The sequence below is a fragment of the Callithrix jacchus genome, chromosome 3 (genome assembly GCF_049354715.1).
Source record: "Callithrix jacchus isolate 240 chromosome 3, calJac240_pri, whole genome shotgun sequence".
Taxonomy (NCBI): domain Eukaryota; kingdom Metazoa; phylum Chordata; class Mammalia; order Primates; family Cebidae; genus Callithrix; species Callithrix jacchus.
The window spans coordinates 121672760-121690076 of NC_133504.1; the positions used below are offsets into that span (position 1 = coordinate 121672760).

Genomic DNA, 17317 nt, shown 5'->3' on the forward strand with positions numbered 1-17317 from the left:
TGTAGTATAGTTTGAAGCCCAGTAGTGTGATGCTTCCCACATTGTTCTTTTTGCTTAGAATTGACTTGGCTATGTGGGCTCTCTTTTGGTTCCATATGAAGTTTAAGGTGGTTTTTTCCAGTTCTGTGAAGAAGGTCATTGGTAGCTTGATGGAGATAGCATTGAATCTGTAAATAACTTTAGGCAGTATGGCCATTTTCACGATATTGATTCTTCCTAACCATGAGCATGGAATGTTTCTCCATCTATTTGTGTCCTCTCTTATTTTGTTGAGCAGTGGTTTATAGTTCTCCTTGAAGAGGTCCTTTACGTTCTTTGTTATTTGTATTCCTAGGTATTTTATTCTCTTTGTAGCAATTGTGAATGGCAGTTCGTTCTTGATTTGGCTCTCTTTAAGTCTGTTATTGGTGTATAGGAATGCTTGTGATTTCTGCACATTGATTTTGTATCCTGAGACTTTGCTGAAGTTGCTTATTAGTTTCAGGAGATTTTGGGCTGAGACAATGGGGTCTTCTAAATATACAATCATGTTGTCTGCAAATAGAGACAATTTGACTTCCTCCTTTCCTAATTGAATACCCTTTATTTTTTTTTCTTGCCTAATTGCTCTGGCTAGAACTTCCAATACTATAATGAATAGGAGTGGTAAGAGAAGGTCATCCTTGTCTAGTGCCAGATTTCAAAGGGAAGGCTTCCAGTTTTTGCCCATTCAGTATGATATTGGCTGTTGGTTTTTCACAAATAGCATTTATTATTTTGAGGTATGTTCCATCAATACCTAGTTTATTGAGGGTAATCATGTGGTTTTTGTCTTTGGTTCTGTTTATGTGGTGAATTATGTTTATAGACTTGCATATGTTGAACCAGCCTTGCATCCCTGGGATGAAGCCTACTTGATCATGGTGGATAAGCTTTTTGATGTGCTATTGCAATCAGTTTGCCAGTATTTTATTGAAGATTTTTGCATCTGTGTTCATCATCTATATTGGTCTGAAGTTTTCTTTTCTTGCTGAATCTCTGTCGGGTTTTGGTATCAGGATGATGTTGGTCTCATAAAATGATTTGGGGAGGATTCCCTCTTTTTGGATGTTTGGAATACTTTCAGAAGAAGTGGTGCCAGCTCCTCTTTGTATGTCTGGTAGAATTCGGCTGTGAACCCATCGGGACCTGGGCTTTTTTTGGGTGGTAGGCTGTTAATTGCTGCCTCAACCTCTGCCCTTGTTATTGGTCTATTCAGGGTTTCGACTTCTTCCTGGTTTAGGCTTAGGAGGATGCAAGTGTCCAGGAATTTATCAATTTCTTCCAGGTTTACTGGTTTATGTGCATAGAGTTATTTGTAATAATCTCTGATGATGATTTGTATTTCTGTGGAATCTGTGGTGATATCCCCTTTATCGTTTTTTATTGCATCCATTTGATTATTCTCTCTTTTCTTTTTTATTAATCTGGCTAGCAATCTGGCTATTTTGTTGACCTTTTCAGAAAACCAGCTCCTGGATTTATTGATTTTTTGAAGGGTTTTTCATGTCTCTATCTCCTTCAGTTCTGCTCTGATCTTAGTTATTTCTTGTCTTCTGCTAGGTTTTGAGTTTTTTTGATCTTGCTCGTCTAGCTCTTTCAATTTTGATGATAGGGTGTCAATTTTAGATCTTTCCTTATTTCTCATGTGGGCATTTATTGCTATATATTTTCCTCTAGAGACTGCTTTAAATGTGACCCAGAGATTCTGGTATGTTGTGTCTTCGTTCTTGTTGGTTTTGAAGAACAGCTTTATTTCTGCCTTCATTTCATTGTTTATCCAGTCAACATTCAAGAGCCAGTTGTTCAGTTTTCATGAGGGTATGCAGTTCTGAGTTAGTTTCTGAATTCTTAGTTCTAACTTGATTGCACTGTGGTCTGAAAGACTGTTTGTTATGATTTCCATTCTTTTGCATTTGCTGAGGAGTGATTTACTTCCCATTATGTGGTCAGTTTTAGAGTAGGTATGATGTGGTACTGAGAAGAATGTATGTTCTACAGATCTGGGGTGGAGAGTTCTGTAAATGTCTATTAGGTTTGCTTGGTCCAGGTCTGAGTTCAAGTCCTGGATATCCTTGTTAATTTTCTGTTTGGTTGATCTGTTTAATATTGACAATGGGGTGTTAAAGTCTCCCATTATTATTGTGTGGGAGTCTAAGTCTCTTTGTAAGTCGTTAAGAACTTGCTTTATGTATCTGGGTGCTCCTGTATTGGGTGCATATATATTTAGGATCATTAGCTCTTCTTGTTGCATTGATCCTTTTACCATTATGTAATGTCATTCTTTGTCTCTTTTGATCTTTGTTGGTTTAGAGTCTATTTTATCAGAGATGAGAATTGCAACTCCTGCTGTTTTTTTGCTCTCTATTTGCTTGGTAAATCTTCCTCCATCCCTTTATTTTGAGCCCTTGTGTATCCTTGCATGTGAGATGGGTTTTCTGGATACAGCACACTGATGGGTTTTGGCTTTTTATCCAATTTTCCAGTCTGTGTCTTTTGATGGGGGCATTTAGCCCATTTACATTTAGGGTTAATATTGTTATGTGTGAATTTGATACTGCCATTTTGATGCTAGCTGGCTGTTTTTCCTGTTAGTTGATGCAGTTTCTTCATTGTGTCAATGCTCTTTACCATTTGGTATGTTTTTGGAGTGGCTGGTACTGGTTGTTTGCTTCTATGTGTAGTGCCTCTTTCAGGGGCTCTTGTAAAGCAGGCCTGGTGGTGATGAAATCTCTGAGTAATTGCTTGTTTGTAAAGGATTTTATTTCTCCTTAGCTTATGAAGCTTAGTTTGGCTGGATATGAAATTCTGGGTTGAAAGTCCTTTTCTTTAAGGATGTTGAATATTGGCCCCCTCTCTCTTCTGGCTTGTAGGGTTTCTGCTGAGAGATCTGCGGTGAGTCTCATAGGCTTCCCTTTGTGGATAACCCGACCTTTCTCTCTGGCTGCCCTTAGCATTTTCTCCTTCATTTCAACCCTGGTGAATCCAAGGATTATGTGCCTTGGGGTTGCACTTCTTGAGAAATATCTTTGTGGTGTTCTCTGTATTTCCTGGGCTTGAATATTGGTCTCCCTTGCTAGGTTTGGGAAGTTTTTCTGCATAGTATCCTGGACAGTATTTTCCAGCTTGGATTAATTCTCTCCATCACATTCAGGTACACCTATCAAACGTAGATTAGGTCTTTTCACATAGTCCCATAATTCTTGGAGACTTTATTCATTCCTTTTTACCCTTTTTTCTCTAATCTTGCTTTCTCATTTTATTTCATTGAGTTGATCTTCAACCTCTGATACTGTTTCTTCTGCTTGCTCAATTTGGCTGTTGAAACTTGTGTATGCTTCGTGAAGTTCTCATGTTGTGTTTTTCAGCTCCATCAATTCACTTATATTCCTTTCTAAGCTGTTCCCATTAGCATTTTGTCAAATCTTTTTAAAAAATTCTTAGTTTCTTTGCATTGGGTTAGAACACGTTCTTTTAGCTCAGAGAAATTTCTTATTACCCACCTTCTGAAGCCTGTTTCTGTCAATTTGTCACACTCATTCTCCATCCAGCCTTGTTTCCTTGCTGGTGAGGAATTGTGATCCCTTGTAGGAGGAGAGGCACTGTGGTTTTGGGCGTTTTCATCCTTTTTGCTCTGGTTTCTTCCCATCTTTGTGGATTTATCCACCTGTCATCTTTGTAGTTGTTGACTTTCAGATTGGGTCTCTGAGTTGACATCCAGTTGTTGATGATGAAGTTATTTCTTTCTGTTTCTCAGTTTTCCTTCTAACAGTCAGGCCCCTCTGCTGTAGGACTGCTGAGGTCCACTGCAGGCCCTGCTTGCCTGGGGATCACCTGCAGCAGATGCAGAACAGTAAGGGTTGCTGCCAGCTTCTTCTGCTCTTTTTGTCCCACAGGGATACCCACCAGATGTCAGTCTGAGCTCCTTTTTATGAGGTGACTCTTTGGATACACAGGGATCAGGGAGCTGCTTGAGGAGATAGTCTGTCCTTTATAGGAGCTCAAGTGCTGAGCTGTGAGCTCTGTTGTTCATTTAGAGCTGCTGGGCAGGTAGCTGCTGAGCAGTTTAAGTCTGCTGCAGCACAACTCATAAACACCCCCGCTTTTTTTCTCAGGTGCTCTGTCCTGGGGAGTTGGGGCTGTATTTATTAGTTTCTGTCACACTGCTGCATTTTTTCAGGGCTGCCTTGCCCAGTGAGGAGGCATCCTAGTCACAGTCTGCCTGCAGAGGCTTTGCTGAGCTGCTGTGGGCTCTGCCCAGCTGCTGTGTGAACTTCCCTGCAGTCCTGTTTATACAGGTATAGTTAGAACTGCCTCAGCAATGGCGGCCCACCTCTGTACTTGCGGACTCTTTCTGTAATGGTGGGCTGCCTTGGCAATGGCGGGCTGCCTCAGCAATGGCAGACTACCTCTGTAGTGGTGGACTGCCTCAGTAATGGTGGACGCCCCTCCCCCACAGAGCTGGACCGTCTCAGGTTCAGCTGTGCTTGCTGTGAAACTCTCAATCCAGAGCATTTCTGATGCAGTTTTTTTGTTAGGTTGGGACCAGCTGAGCCTGATCACCTGGCTCCCTGCCTCAGACTCCTTTTTATTTTTTTCAGTTGAATGGGCGACTGTCTCCTAGGCATTCCAGTTGCTTATTGAAAAGGCACTGGGATCTGTGTGATTTCCCGTGTGGTGCCCCACTGCACTGGCTGAAACAGCTGCGCAGAGATTCCTGGTGCTTTTTTGCCCAGGAATCTCCTGGCCTGGCTCCCTGTTTCAGTCCCCTTTTTATCAGTTGAATGGGTGACTCTGTCTCTCAGGGCTCCAATTGCCAGCCAAAACGGTGCCTGGACCCATGTATTTTGTGTGGAGACCCACTGCGCCAGCCGAAACAGCTGCGCTGGTGACCCATGGGGCTTCTCCACCTGGGAATCTCTTGGTCTGTGGGCAATAAAAACCCGTCTGGAAATGTGGCGTTCACTCACCCTCTGTGCTATCACTGGGAGCTGCAATCCTGAACTGCTCCTAATTGGCCATCTTTGATCCTCCTCCTGAATTTTTGCTTTTTAATTCACCATGCTAGGGACTCAGTAGACCTGTTGATCTGTAGATGTGTGCCTTTCAGTTTGGAGAAATTCACTTGCATTTTTTCCTTTGGCAGTTTTCTTTCTTCTGTTTTTTCAGTTCTGTCTTTTCAAAGTGCCTGTTAGAAACATATTTTCACCTCACTTAAATCTCTAAATCTCTTACTTTTTCTTTCAAAAATTTATCTACTTTTTCTACCTTTGGAGGACACTTCTTGACTTGCAACATTTTATTGAATTGAACTTCTTTGTTTACAACCATATTTTGAATTTCCATGACCCCTTCTCCTCTGATCAGTTCTTTGGCATAGCATTTTATTCTTGCTTTATGCTGATAATGTCTCTTGAATTTCTCTGAAAATACATGTTTTTGAAGTGTTCTTCCATTCTTTGCATTATCTTTCTTTGTTTCCTCTGGTTCTTTTTTTATTGCTTTGCTATTTTTCCTCAAGTGTTCAGTGGTTTTTGGTTTTCTGTACATATTCAGGCTGATGGCAAACTTTCTATTCATGGGCAGAACTTGATGGCTTTGCTTTGGGAGAATTAGGTATGACATCAACTATAATATTGGACCATCTTCTATTCTGGGAGATCCCTCAGTGCCTGATCTTAGAAATATTTATGTATTTCTCTACAGTCCAACATCTGGAGTTTTGGGTGGTGGTGTCTGCTGCCAGGTATTTTAAGTGGGTAGGAGGTAGGGATTGACTTTTCTATGTATAGAATGTCAACTAATTCTCATATTTTCATATAAAAAATTTATTCCTATCTCCATGTTAAGCTGGAAGTCAGATTTGTTTTAGAATCAGTGTTTTGCTTGTACAGTAGAGAATGGATTAAAGGGGTCAAGCTTGAGACAGGGAAACTAGTTAAGGTATTCTAGCAATCTGAGTGAGAAATTATTAATTAGGCTTTGAACTACAGCAATGAGGGAAGGAAGTAGACATAAAAATACACTGAAAATATATATAGATTTTTGGAAGTTACTAGCTATAAGGAAATGTTTTCCTCTAATGAAGATTGATTTGGATGGCTTTTTTTTTTTCAGAGCAATGAATTGCATGAGAAACAAAAATTTTATTTGAGGCAGTCAGTCATTGATTTGCAAACAAAACTTCAGGAGATGCAAATGGAGAGAGACGCTATGGCTGACATCAGGTTGGGATTTGTCATGTGAAATTATTTTAAAGTTTTACTCTTTGTAGTAGAACTACTTGTGTGAATATGAGTTTTATCAATATTATTTATTTTCTTTTATTTATTTAATAGACGAAGGGAGAGTCAGTCCCAGGAGGATTTAAGAAATCAGCTTCAAAATACAGTTCATGAACTTGAAGCTGCCAAATGCCTTAAGGAAGACATGCTGAAAGATAGCAACACACAGATAGAGCAACTACGAAAAATGATGCTTAGTCATGAGGGAGTGCTTCAAGAAATCCGGTCAATCCTAGTTGACTTTGAAGAAGCCTCAGGCAAAAAAATACATGAACATGACAGCATGTCTACTCTACACTTCCGCAGTTTGGGTTCAGCTATTAGTAAAATCCTAAGAGAATTAGACACAGAGATTTCTTATCTTAAAGGGAGGATATTTCCAGTAAGTGGTGAGAACACTACTTTAATTTTATGTTAAAATGCATTAAGAGAATAACATTAGATGTATAATTTTTTTAAATCTTAAAAGTAAGTCAAGTTCTCATTTTTCTGAAATAACAGAAGTTAATTCCACAGTAATCTCTCATGATAGGAACTAGCTTGATTTACCTGTATAGCTTCATGAGAGTGTAGACAAAGTAAAATATCTAATAAAATATAGGACTAGAATGTATCTGATTTTATAATTGTATTTGTATTTAAAGCATTACTTTAGTTGAAAATCTCTAGATTTTCCAAGCAACATATTTACCAGTAATTAAATGAGTGTCTCTTTTTAAAAACCAGGTAGAGGATCAACTTGAAGCACTGAAATCTGAATCACAGAACAAAATAGAGCTACTTCTACAACAACATCAAGATAGGTAGGTTTCTGACTGAGGTGTGGAAAAGCAAAGTGAAACTAAACCGCAGTTTTATAGTGTTTTCAGCCACTATTCCAAAATCTAAACAGCTCTGAAACATATAAATTTTTTTTCATAAGTTTATAGGAAACTCATGTTAAAATTTTATTTTCCTGACCCTTGTTAAAATGGTAAGGAAGACTTTATCTGAGATGATTCCAATAGGAGTATTGCTATAGGAGAGAGAGATTGAGGTCGGCTCCCAATACAAGGCCAAATGGGGATTTATAGCCAAGGGGCAGGGTGAGGGGATCTGTGGATGGAAAATTACTAAGAAAAGGCATTAAGAGTAGGGGGATTCTTGCTAAAGGCAGGCCAAGGGCTTAGATGTCAAGGGCAGAGGATGAAGAATTTGATCAGATATAGAGGGTAGGAGGACTAAACTGACTTGGGAAGATTCTTGCCAAGTATGGGCTAGGCAGGCCAAAGGTTGAGGCCTAGTTGAAAAGAGGCCTCAAAAGACGAACTAAAGTTTGGTGAAGGAGAGAGTTTTTGTCACTCATTTGTTGGAAAAACCTGACCACCAGAGCTAATGTAAACCATTTTATAGTCTATGATTTAGGGTGAATATTTATAAATTGTTGCATTCATAATATGTTTGATTAATGGGACACTTCCCTAGATCTCACTGGGGGTGTCATATAATATATAGTACTTGCAATTTATCACCATTGTAAAATAAAAAAAATTCTGCATTCCAAAACTGGCTGGCTCCCAAAAGGTTTGGATAAAGGATTTTGGACCTGTTGTAGACACTTGTTATTAAAAGAGTAGCATATACAAAAGCAAAGCAAAATACTAAATTTGAGAGTATTGAAAATTATTAATTTTAAAACTAATTCATAGTCTGGAAAATATTCTCTATCAAATAACAATCACCACATTCTTTTATAGGATTGAGCAGTTAATAAGTGAACATGAAGTTGAAGTAACAGGACTTACTGAGAAAGCCAGCAGTGCTCGAAGCCAAGCCAATAGTATCCAGAGTCAAATGGAAATCATTCAGTATGTGGTTTGAAACTGCTAGTTATTCATCTTCATTTTAGAGATATTATTTTCATTAACTGTCTGTTCTATAATCTTTTAGAATTTGTTTAGTAAGATTTCATAAGAAAGTAAAACTTTTTTCTAACATTTAAATGAACAAGAATTATTATTTAACATAGATAATATTATCTGACCATATAAGAAGTATTTTTGCAAGTATCTGGGGCTCCTGGGATTAGCTGTTTTAAGTATTTGTATAAGTCCATTCTTACATTGCTATAAAGAACTACCTGAGACTGGGTAATTTATGAAGTAAAGAAGTTTAATTGACTCACAGTTCCATCAGCCTAATGGGAGTCATGACTGGGAGGCCCCAGGAAACTTACAATTATGACAGAGGCAAAAGGGAAATAAGCAGATCTTATCATGGCAGAGCAAGAGAGAGAGAATGTGGGGATGTGTCACACTTTTAAACCATCAGATCTTGTGAGAACTCACTATCACAAGAAGAGCATGAAAGAAATCTGCCTCCATGATCCAGTTACCTCCCACCATGGCCGTCCCCTAACACATGGCAATTATAATTCAACATGAGATTTCAGTGGGGACACAGAGCCAAGCCATATCATTCCACCATGGGCCCCTCCCAAATATCATGTTCTTCTCAAATTTTAAAATACAATTATCCCTTCTCAACAGTCCCCCAGTCTTAACTCATTTCAGCATTAACTCAAAAGTCCACAGTCCAAAGTCTCATCTGAGACAAGGTAAGTCCCTTCCACCTGTGAGCTGTAAATTAAAAAACAATTTCATTACTTCCAAGATACAATTGGGTTACAGGCATTGGGTAAATGCCTCTGTTACAAATGGGAGAAATTGGCCAAAACAGAGGGACTATAGGCCCCATGCAGGTCCAAAATCCAGTGGGGCACTCCTTAAATCATTAAGCTCTAAAATAATCTCCTTCAACTCCATGTCTCACTTCCAGGGCACACTGATGCAAAGGGTGGGCTCCCAAGGCCTTAGGCAGCTCTGTCCCTGTGGCTCTGCACAATACAGCCTCCGTAGCGACTTTCACGGGCTGGCATTGAGTGCCTGCAGCTTTTCTATATGTATAGTGCTAGCTGTCTGTAGATCTGCTATTCTGGGGTCTAGAGGATAGTGGCCCTCTTCTCACAGCTCCACTAAGCAATGCGCCAGTGGGGACTTTGTGTGGGAGTTCCATCCCCATATTTTCCCTCTGCACTACCCTAGTAGAGGTTTTCCATGAGGGCTGTACCCCTGCAGCAGACTTCTGCCTGGACATCCAGGCATTTCCATACATGCTCTGAAATCTAGGCAGAGGTTTCCTAACCTCAACTCTTGCTTTCTGTGCACCTTCAGGCCCAATACATGTGAAAGCTGCCAAGCCTTGGGGCTTGCACCCTCTGATGCAATGGCCCAAGCTGTACCTTGACCCCTTTTAGTCATAGCTGCAGCTGGAGGAGCTGGGATATAGGACACCATGTACCGAGGATGCACAGAGTAGTTGGGAGGTCCCTAGCTCACAAAACCATTTTTTCCTTCTAGGCCACTGGGCCTGTGATAGGTGGGTCTGCCTGAAGATCTCTGACATGCCCTGGAGACATTTTCCCCATTGTCTTTTAGCCCCTCCTTACTTCTACAAATTTCTGCAGCCCACAGCTTGAATTTCTCCCCAGAAAATGGGTTTTTCTTTTCTACCAGATGGTCAGGCTGCAAATTTTTCAAATTTTTACACTGTGCTTTCCTTTTAAACATAAGTTCCAATTTCAGACCATCTCTATATGAATACATATGACTGTATGCTTTCAGAAACAGCCAGGTGACATCTTGATGCTGCATAGAAATTTCTTCTGCCAGATACCCTGGATTATCTCTCTCAAGATCAAAGTTCCACAGATCTTTTGGGTAGGAACAAAATCTGCCAGTTTCTTTGCTAAAGCATAGTGAGAGTGGTCTTTACTCCAGTTCCCAAGAAGTTCCTTATCTCCATCTGAGAACACCTCAGCCTGGACTCATTGTCCATATCACAATCAGCATTTTGGTCACAACCTTTCAACAAGCCTCTAGGAAGTTTCAAACTTTCCCTTATCTTCCTGTCTTCTCCTGATCCCTCCAAACTGTTCCAGTCTCTGCTTGTTACCTGGTTCCAAAGTCACTTTCACATTTTCAGGTATTTTTATAACAATGCCCTCACTCTCCTGGTACCAGTTTTCTGTATTAATCTGTTCTTATGCTACTATAACAACTACCTGAGACTGAGTAATTTATGAAGAAAAGAAGTTTAGTTAACTCATAGTTCCACAGGCTTAACAGGGATCATGACCAGGAGGCCTCAGGAAGCTAACAATCAGAAGGCAAAGGGGAAGCAAACACATATTACCATGGTGGAGCAGGAATGGGGGAAGTGTTCTACTTTTAAACGATCATATTGTGAAAACTCACTATCATGAAGACATGATAGGGGAAATCTGCCCCCACAATCCCACCAGCTCCCACCCCTGACATGTGGGGATTACAACTCGACATGAGATGTGGGTGGGAATACAGAGCCAAACAATATCAGTGTGCATGTGTGTGTGTATAATATATATACAAATTTATAGAAATAAAATATATGCACATGCATAGAAATGATTTTGAGTTGTATGTTAAAATTTTTTATATGGACATTTTCTATCATATACGAAAGTAGAGAGAAACTAGTGTATACTCCTATACAGCTGTCACCCAGCTTAAGTAGTTAACAATGTATTTGAGCTGATGCTTTTGAGAGTCAATTTTGGAAAATAAAAGACAATTGGCTTAATAATGCCATATAAAATAACTAGTGGCAGGGTCAAAAGGCTAGAATACTCTTAGGTGTTACACTTATTTTTACTTTTCCATTTTCATTTATTCCCCTTCTAAACTCTTCTTAGAGAACAAGCAAGAAACCAAAATTCTATGTATATGCGTCAGCTCAGCGATCTGGAATCTACTGTTTCTCAGCTACGTTCTGAATTAAGGGAAGCCAAAAGAACCTACGAAGACAAGGTGAGTTTAGGTTTTGCTGCTCTGCTTCTAGAGACTATAATATCCAGAGATGATATTATATTATTAATAGTTTATTTGAAAATAAGGAATCAAAGTAATTTCAAATTAAAAGCAGTTTATAAGGTGGAGTCAGAGGATGCTATGTTATATTTTAAACCATAAACAATTTTTATTTAAATTACATACTCCTGATTCATTCTTAACATTTTTTGCATAGTTTCTAAAAAATAAATTAAAAAATATGACCATCTTAATTATTTTTCCTTAGCTTACCTTTAGCAAATACTTCCATACCAGCCAATCTTCCCTCTACTACTCAATATTTTTGGGGCCTACTTCCTCTCTTACTTCAACTCCTAACTCTTAATCATTGTAAAGCTAGTAAACCAAATTAACTTTAATTAAATTAATTAATTACATAAAAATTAATTAGGAAGATAAGTCTTCATCTCTCATCATCATATAATTCCTTTTAAAACCAAATCAATTAATATTTGATATTCTGTTGTTTTGTTTCTTTCACTTTTCATAGCTAAAGAGAAGCTATTCAGTATCATTGTCATCTGTTTATCCAGAGCTTAGGTTTTTGTTCATTTCAACCATTTGTAAAACAGGAAGACCCTAAAAAACAAGGAGCTGCCATTAAGAGGAGTGGTGTTCTTCATTCCCTGTGAGAAGGGTGATCACCCAAGGCTGCTTGCCTGAGAGTCTCAGTTTACATCTACTAGCCCAGTGTCCTATTTTATGAATGCTACCACTCATCTCTGTAATGTCCCATTTGGAAGATAAAGTCTACATTTAGTCATCCTACCTATAAGAGACCCTTAGCCATGCAGAAACAATTGAGATATAGTTCTGTCACTTGTAGTCAGTTTATCACACCTTAGCTATTTGGAGCAGTAGGTTGGAAATAAGGAAGCTGCCAGATTTCCTTTATAAAATGAAACCAATTCTATAGGGTAACAGTACATGGGGGAAAGCTCCAAATGGGAAGAAGTACATATCGCAGCACAAATTCTTGCAGATATTTGCCCTTCTTTGGGCAACCCCTCATTTTATTTATATCTATCACTCCAGCTGGCCACAGGAGGGGGCTGTTTTCCTTGGTTCAAGCATGGAAATAAGCCCTAGTCTTTAATCACAGCAAAGATAAGGATGAAATTTAGACATGACTTGGCTAAAGTCTAAGCCATAGAGAGTAACATGAAACCGTATAATCTCAGCTATAGATGTGGGTCCTTTAAAGCAGTGTCTTCCAAATATTTTCCATTATGACTCACAGTAAGAAATATAGTTCATCTTATGATCCAATACACACATGTAACTGAAGCAAGATTCAGAAAACAATATTTACCCCTATTACATGTGATGCTGGCTGTTTTCTCTTCTCTTCAGATGCTGATTTGAAGCTTACTAAATTGATTTCATGATTCATTGGTGAGTTGCAGTTTGAATAACACTGCCTCCTTTTGTAAACCTCCTTGCACAGCCCTTAACCTAAATCCTTGTGGCAATGTTATTTCAAGCACTGCCACCTCTGAGCAACCTTAAGGGACTTTAGACTGCTTAAAGGGTGCACTCAACAAACAAAATGTTAGAGAGGAACATACGCGTTTCTCTGCCTTTCTGAAGCCTGCTTTTTATGTTCTAGCTTCTTTTCTCAGTACAAGCTTTCCCCCTGATGATTGATAGCAGAAATGTCCACCCCAGTCTGGGCAGACGAAGCCTATACAAAAGGTCATAACCACACCCTGCAGACAACAGCAGGAGGGGCTAATTTCAGTGCACCAGGGGGTGGGAGGATGCTTTTTCACTTGGGTCTAGTGGAGGTAGGCACTCCGGCAGAAGTGAGAGCTGACAAGCTGACAGTGAGAGAGGAGATAGGAGAGCTGTTATGTTACAGTCCAATATAATAATGCATATTCATGAATAATCACATCATTTTGGAAAGATTAAGTACTCATTGTCTATTGACAAACTTTTTGAAAAGCTACAGAGTACTAAATAAAGCTCAATTCACCTGTGGTTTCTTACATAATTGGTAAATACTATAGCTTTCCATTATACAGTTGTTTGGAAAAATTATCCTTTCAGAAGCCTCACCCATTATTTGCTAATTTGCATTTGGTCCAATATATAGTATCACGCTGGTTTCAACATATTGGGAAATTTTTTCACAAACACTGAAATATCCATCTAAAGCATATAAAAAATTTCTAAGTTTCTATACACATTTAAATGTTAGGCATTGTAGAAGCATAAGATCCAGATGAATGACCGAAAGCTTTTTACATGATGTTTTGGGGTCATATAGATACAAACATGATATTAGAATCATTTTCTTATTTTGTGCTAATGTAGATAGTGGCTCAGCAAGAATTTTGACAGTCTTAAATAATAAACAGCTAATGGAAATAAGGAGGGCACATCAGTTTCATTAGTTTTAATAAATCACTGAGATTTATAATACACCATAGTGACCCTCAATAGAGTTGGCACCTAGTTGATGGTTAACTAGACTGTCTTCAACAGTAACTCCCTTTGGTTTGGTCAGGGAGTACTGAGAGATGACTGCCATGTAAATATAGCTAAGTACACTCTGGCCTGGGGTAACATTTAATACATGGTGTAGCTGAGCAAGATCAAACAAGCTAACAACAAGGATTTCACCTGGGATTATAAAAAGTTGTATTTTTATAAAATGTTTTCGTTATAATAAATTGAATATAAAATCTAAAACACAAATTGTTCTTAATTTTTTATTTTCATATGCCTTGATACAGCTAAAGCCTATAACAACCTTAAAATCTATTTTTCTCTGTTGTTTCAGTGCAAATTTCAGTATATACTATTCAAATAACAACAAGGAAAAATATCAAAGGAAATAATACATAAAAGCTGTGATTAAAAGTGAGATTCATGGCCGGGGGCAGTGGCTTACACCTGTAATCTCAGCATTTTTGAAGGCTGAGACAGGAGGATCACTTGAGCCCAGGAGTTTGAAACAAGGCTGGGCAATATAGTGGGACTCTGGTCTCTACAAAAATAAAAACAAAAGTAAAAAATGAGTTGGGCATGGAAGCGCATGCACCTCTAGTCCTAGCTACTCAACATGATAAGACAGGAGGATAGCTTGAGGCTGGGAGATTGAGGCTGCAGTGAGCCATGGTCACACCACCTGCTTTACCCTAGGCAACAGAGTGCGACCCTGACTCAAAAAAACAAAAGCGAGATTTGTGTGAAAGAAAACTCATAAAAATGTGTTGCTATTACACATCAGCATGTTTTTTGAGGGGCAGTATTAGTATTTTCTCCTGAGGTCAGATTTCTTCATTTTAAAGGTGTTTTTATTTCAATAAATTGCTGACATGGCAGGTCTAAGCAAAACTTTTCTAACTACAATGCTAAATTAAGAGAAAACTTGTTTAGGAGGTTAATATTTCTCTTCAGTTTAACACAATTATTTTATATTGGTGAACATAGAAATTGTACTTCAAAGAAAATTTGAGATGTAGCTTTTGTAGTTTACAAAAGTGTTTTACTGTAATGCTGTTTTCTATTCTTCTCTTTCCATTTTAGGAGAAACTCTAGAATCCCCCTTACAAATTTGGACCAATGGAAGCTGTCACTATTGGCTCTGTAGATTTGGTTTTACTCTTAACTTTCGCTTTTTGACAACAAAAATATCTCATGGTCTTGATTCTATGTTTATTTTTATTACTTTGAAAGCGGTTGGGGCTGAACTTTGTACTAAAAAAGTAATGATTTAGTAACACTGGCTGGAGCTATATACTGTGCAGGAAGATTCTGTGCAAACCTCTTTGCATAGTTCTGCCAATGCACTGCCATGCTGGCCTGCAGCATCCCTTATTATCCCATAACTGTGTCTTTTTGAGCACAGAACAACAGAAATCACCACCATCAACAGACAAACCAAACCCCATATGATTTGATATGATTGGTAATATCTCTAAAATCGGTGTGAGATTAGAATGAAATCCAAACACCCATTTGTCCAGTGATCTAAACCAAAAAGTGGATTCATAGATCATGAAAGGGAAAACCAGTGCTGCTACATAAAAAGAAAAGAAAAAGAAAAAATCTTTAACACCTCTCAGACGTCAGTATTTATTCTGGATATTTCAAAAGGCTTTTCTTTAGAGTGTTTTTTACAGCTGTTTATATCGGCTCACCTGCTACTTCAATGGTTTTCCCTTTCACTCTCCATTTATCTTTTTGATTGATTAATATAAATGTTTTTACTCTAAAAAGTGAAAGGTAAAAGCAGAACTATAGCAGCTGAGTCAGTACTGACAGCTACAAAACAAATGCTCCTGCAGGGGGCTGGAGGAACTTCTTATACCAAGTAAGCAGATGGAAAGGTAAGACTTGGCTCTTTTCTTTATCTTTCTTTCTTTCTTTTTTTTTTTTTTTTAAGTGAAAGCAGACAAAAGAGCAAATCTTAATTTGAGCTTTTACAGCACATATACAAATTCTTTTCTTTGCTCAAGGATAGAAATGATTTATGCCAAGCTAGAAGTAGAAAACATTTGTTTTATTCATATGATTAATTCAAATTGAAAATGTTCTTCTTAAATTTATAGCTTAAAAGACGGGTAGAAAATAAATCATTTCAGCTTTATTAATACTGTTCTCATGAAAAATAGTATTGGAATTGAGAGGAACATGAGAGATCTGCTAGAATACTCTTTCTAATTATAGATGAAAAAAATGAAATCACAGAGAAGTTATGTGACAGAAATTAGACCAGAACCTAAGGTGTTTGGCTCTTTGCCTGATCATATTGCCTCTTGGATCATGTTCATGTACCCATTCCTTGCCAGGCAATGTGTAACAGTAAAATGTGTAACAGTTAAAGTTTGTGGTATTTACTTACTGTATTTACTAAGTGTGTACTGATTTAGTCTTTCCTAATAAAAATGAAGAGATTTTATTAATTGATATTGTTCATTCATTTTTCTTAGGAAGTTACCTGTGTTACAGAGGTTGAATTTTTATAGGGCTTTTTAATTTCTTTTCCTTATGTGCCCCAAAAGGAGAGCACAAGAAGTATTTTTTTTTTTTTAAGAGAAAGTGTCTCACTCTGTTGCCTAGGCTGGAATGCAGTGGCATGATCATGACTCACTACAGCCTCAAACCCCCAGGCTCAAGCAATCCTCCCACCTCACCCTCCTTACTACAGGCATGCACCACCATACCCAGCTAATTTTATTTTTATTTTTGTAGAGATGGGGTCTCGCCCAGGCTGATCTCATACTCCTGGCCTCAAGTGACCCTCCCACCTCAGCCTCCTGTAAAGCTTCTTTATTGGATTATGAGAGTCTAGGAATATATTTCAGACAGTAACCTAATATTTTATGTGTACCTAATTCTTGTTAAATACTTTTTATACATAGCATAGAGCCAAATACAAGTCAGTTTAGGAATATAGCCAATATAAATATTAAATCTATATCCTGATTTCTGTAGGTAAATGGGAAACTGATAGTCCTATGTTAGTACTTTTCTATTCATATATATAAATGTATATATATGTAGATGTATATATATATACAAGAGTATATATATACACATAAAACATCTATTATTTATGATTATTAAAGAGAGAGGTGTATATGCATGTATAGGTAATATAATTCAATATGTGTTGAATTAATAAGTAAAGATCTTTAAAAATAAATAATAGTAAAACTAGAAAATTGTCAAGAAGAAGTTAGTCATATGTTCTCTAGTTAGGAAAGCTTTTTTTGTTTTGTTTTGTTTTTTTTGTTTTGAGACAGAATCTCACTCTGTCACTAGGCTGGAGTGCAATGGTGTGATCTCGGCTCACTGCAACCTCCGCTTCCCGGGTTCAAGCCATTCTCCTGCCTCAGCCTCCTGAGTAGCTGGGACTACAGGCAGGTGCCACCACGCCCAGCTAATTTTTGTATTTTTAGTAGAGACAGGATTTCACTATATTAACCATATGGTCTTGACCTCTTGACCTCGCGATCTGCCTGCCTCGGCCTCCCAAAGTGCTGAGATTACAGGTGTGAACCAACTAGCCTGGCCATTAGGAAACTTTCATCATAGTACATCATCCAAACCAGGTTTTATTATTGACAGTAG

General features: G+C 38.2%; 1 protein-coding gene across 23 annotated transcripts in view; it reads left to right on the forward strand.

The window, feature by feature from the left end:
* Positions 1-17317, forward strand: part of CCDC158 (coiled-coil domain containing 158) — a 130090-nt gene that overhangs the window by 35658 nt on the left and 77115 nt on the right. For all 23 annotated transcript variants that reach the window (XR_001910607.4, XR_013533069.1, XR_004740862.3 and 20 more), the window contains 5 exons: positions 6136-6245; positions 6357-6684; positions 7029-7105; positions 8039-8149; positions 11074-11188. Coding sequence is in view for 18 of the 23 variants with exons in the window: in XM_035293494.3 (XP_035149385.1) it covers positions 6136-6245; positions 6357-6684; positions 7029-7105; positions 8039-8149; positions 11074-11188 (741 nt within the window). In the remaining 5 variants the exon portion in view is untranslated. The remainder of the gene's footprint in view (positions 1-6135; positions 6246-6356; positions 6685-7028; positions 7106-8038; positions 8150-11073; positions 11189-17317) is intronic.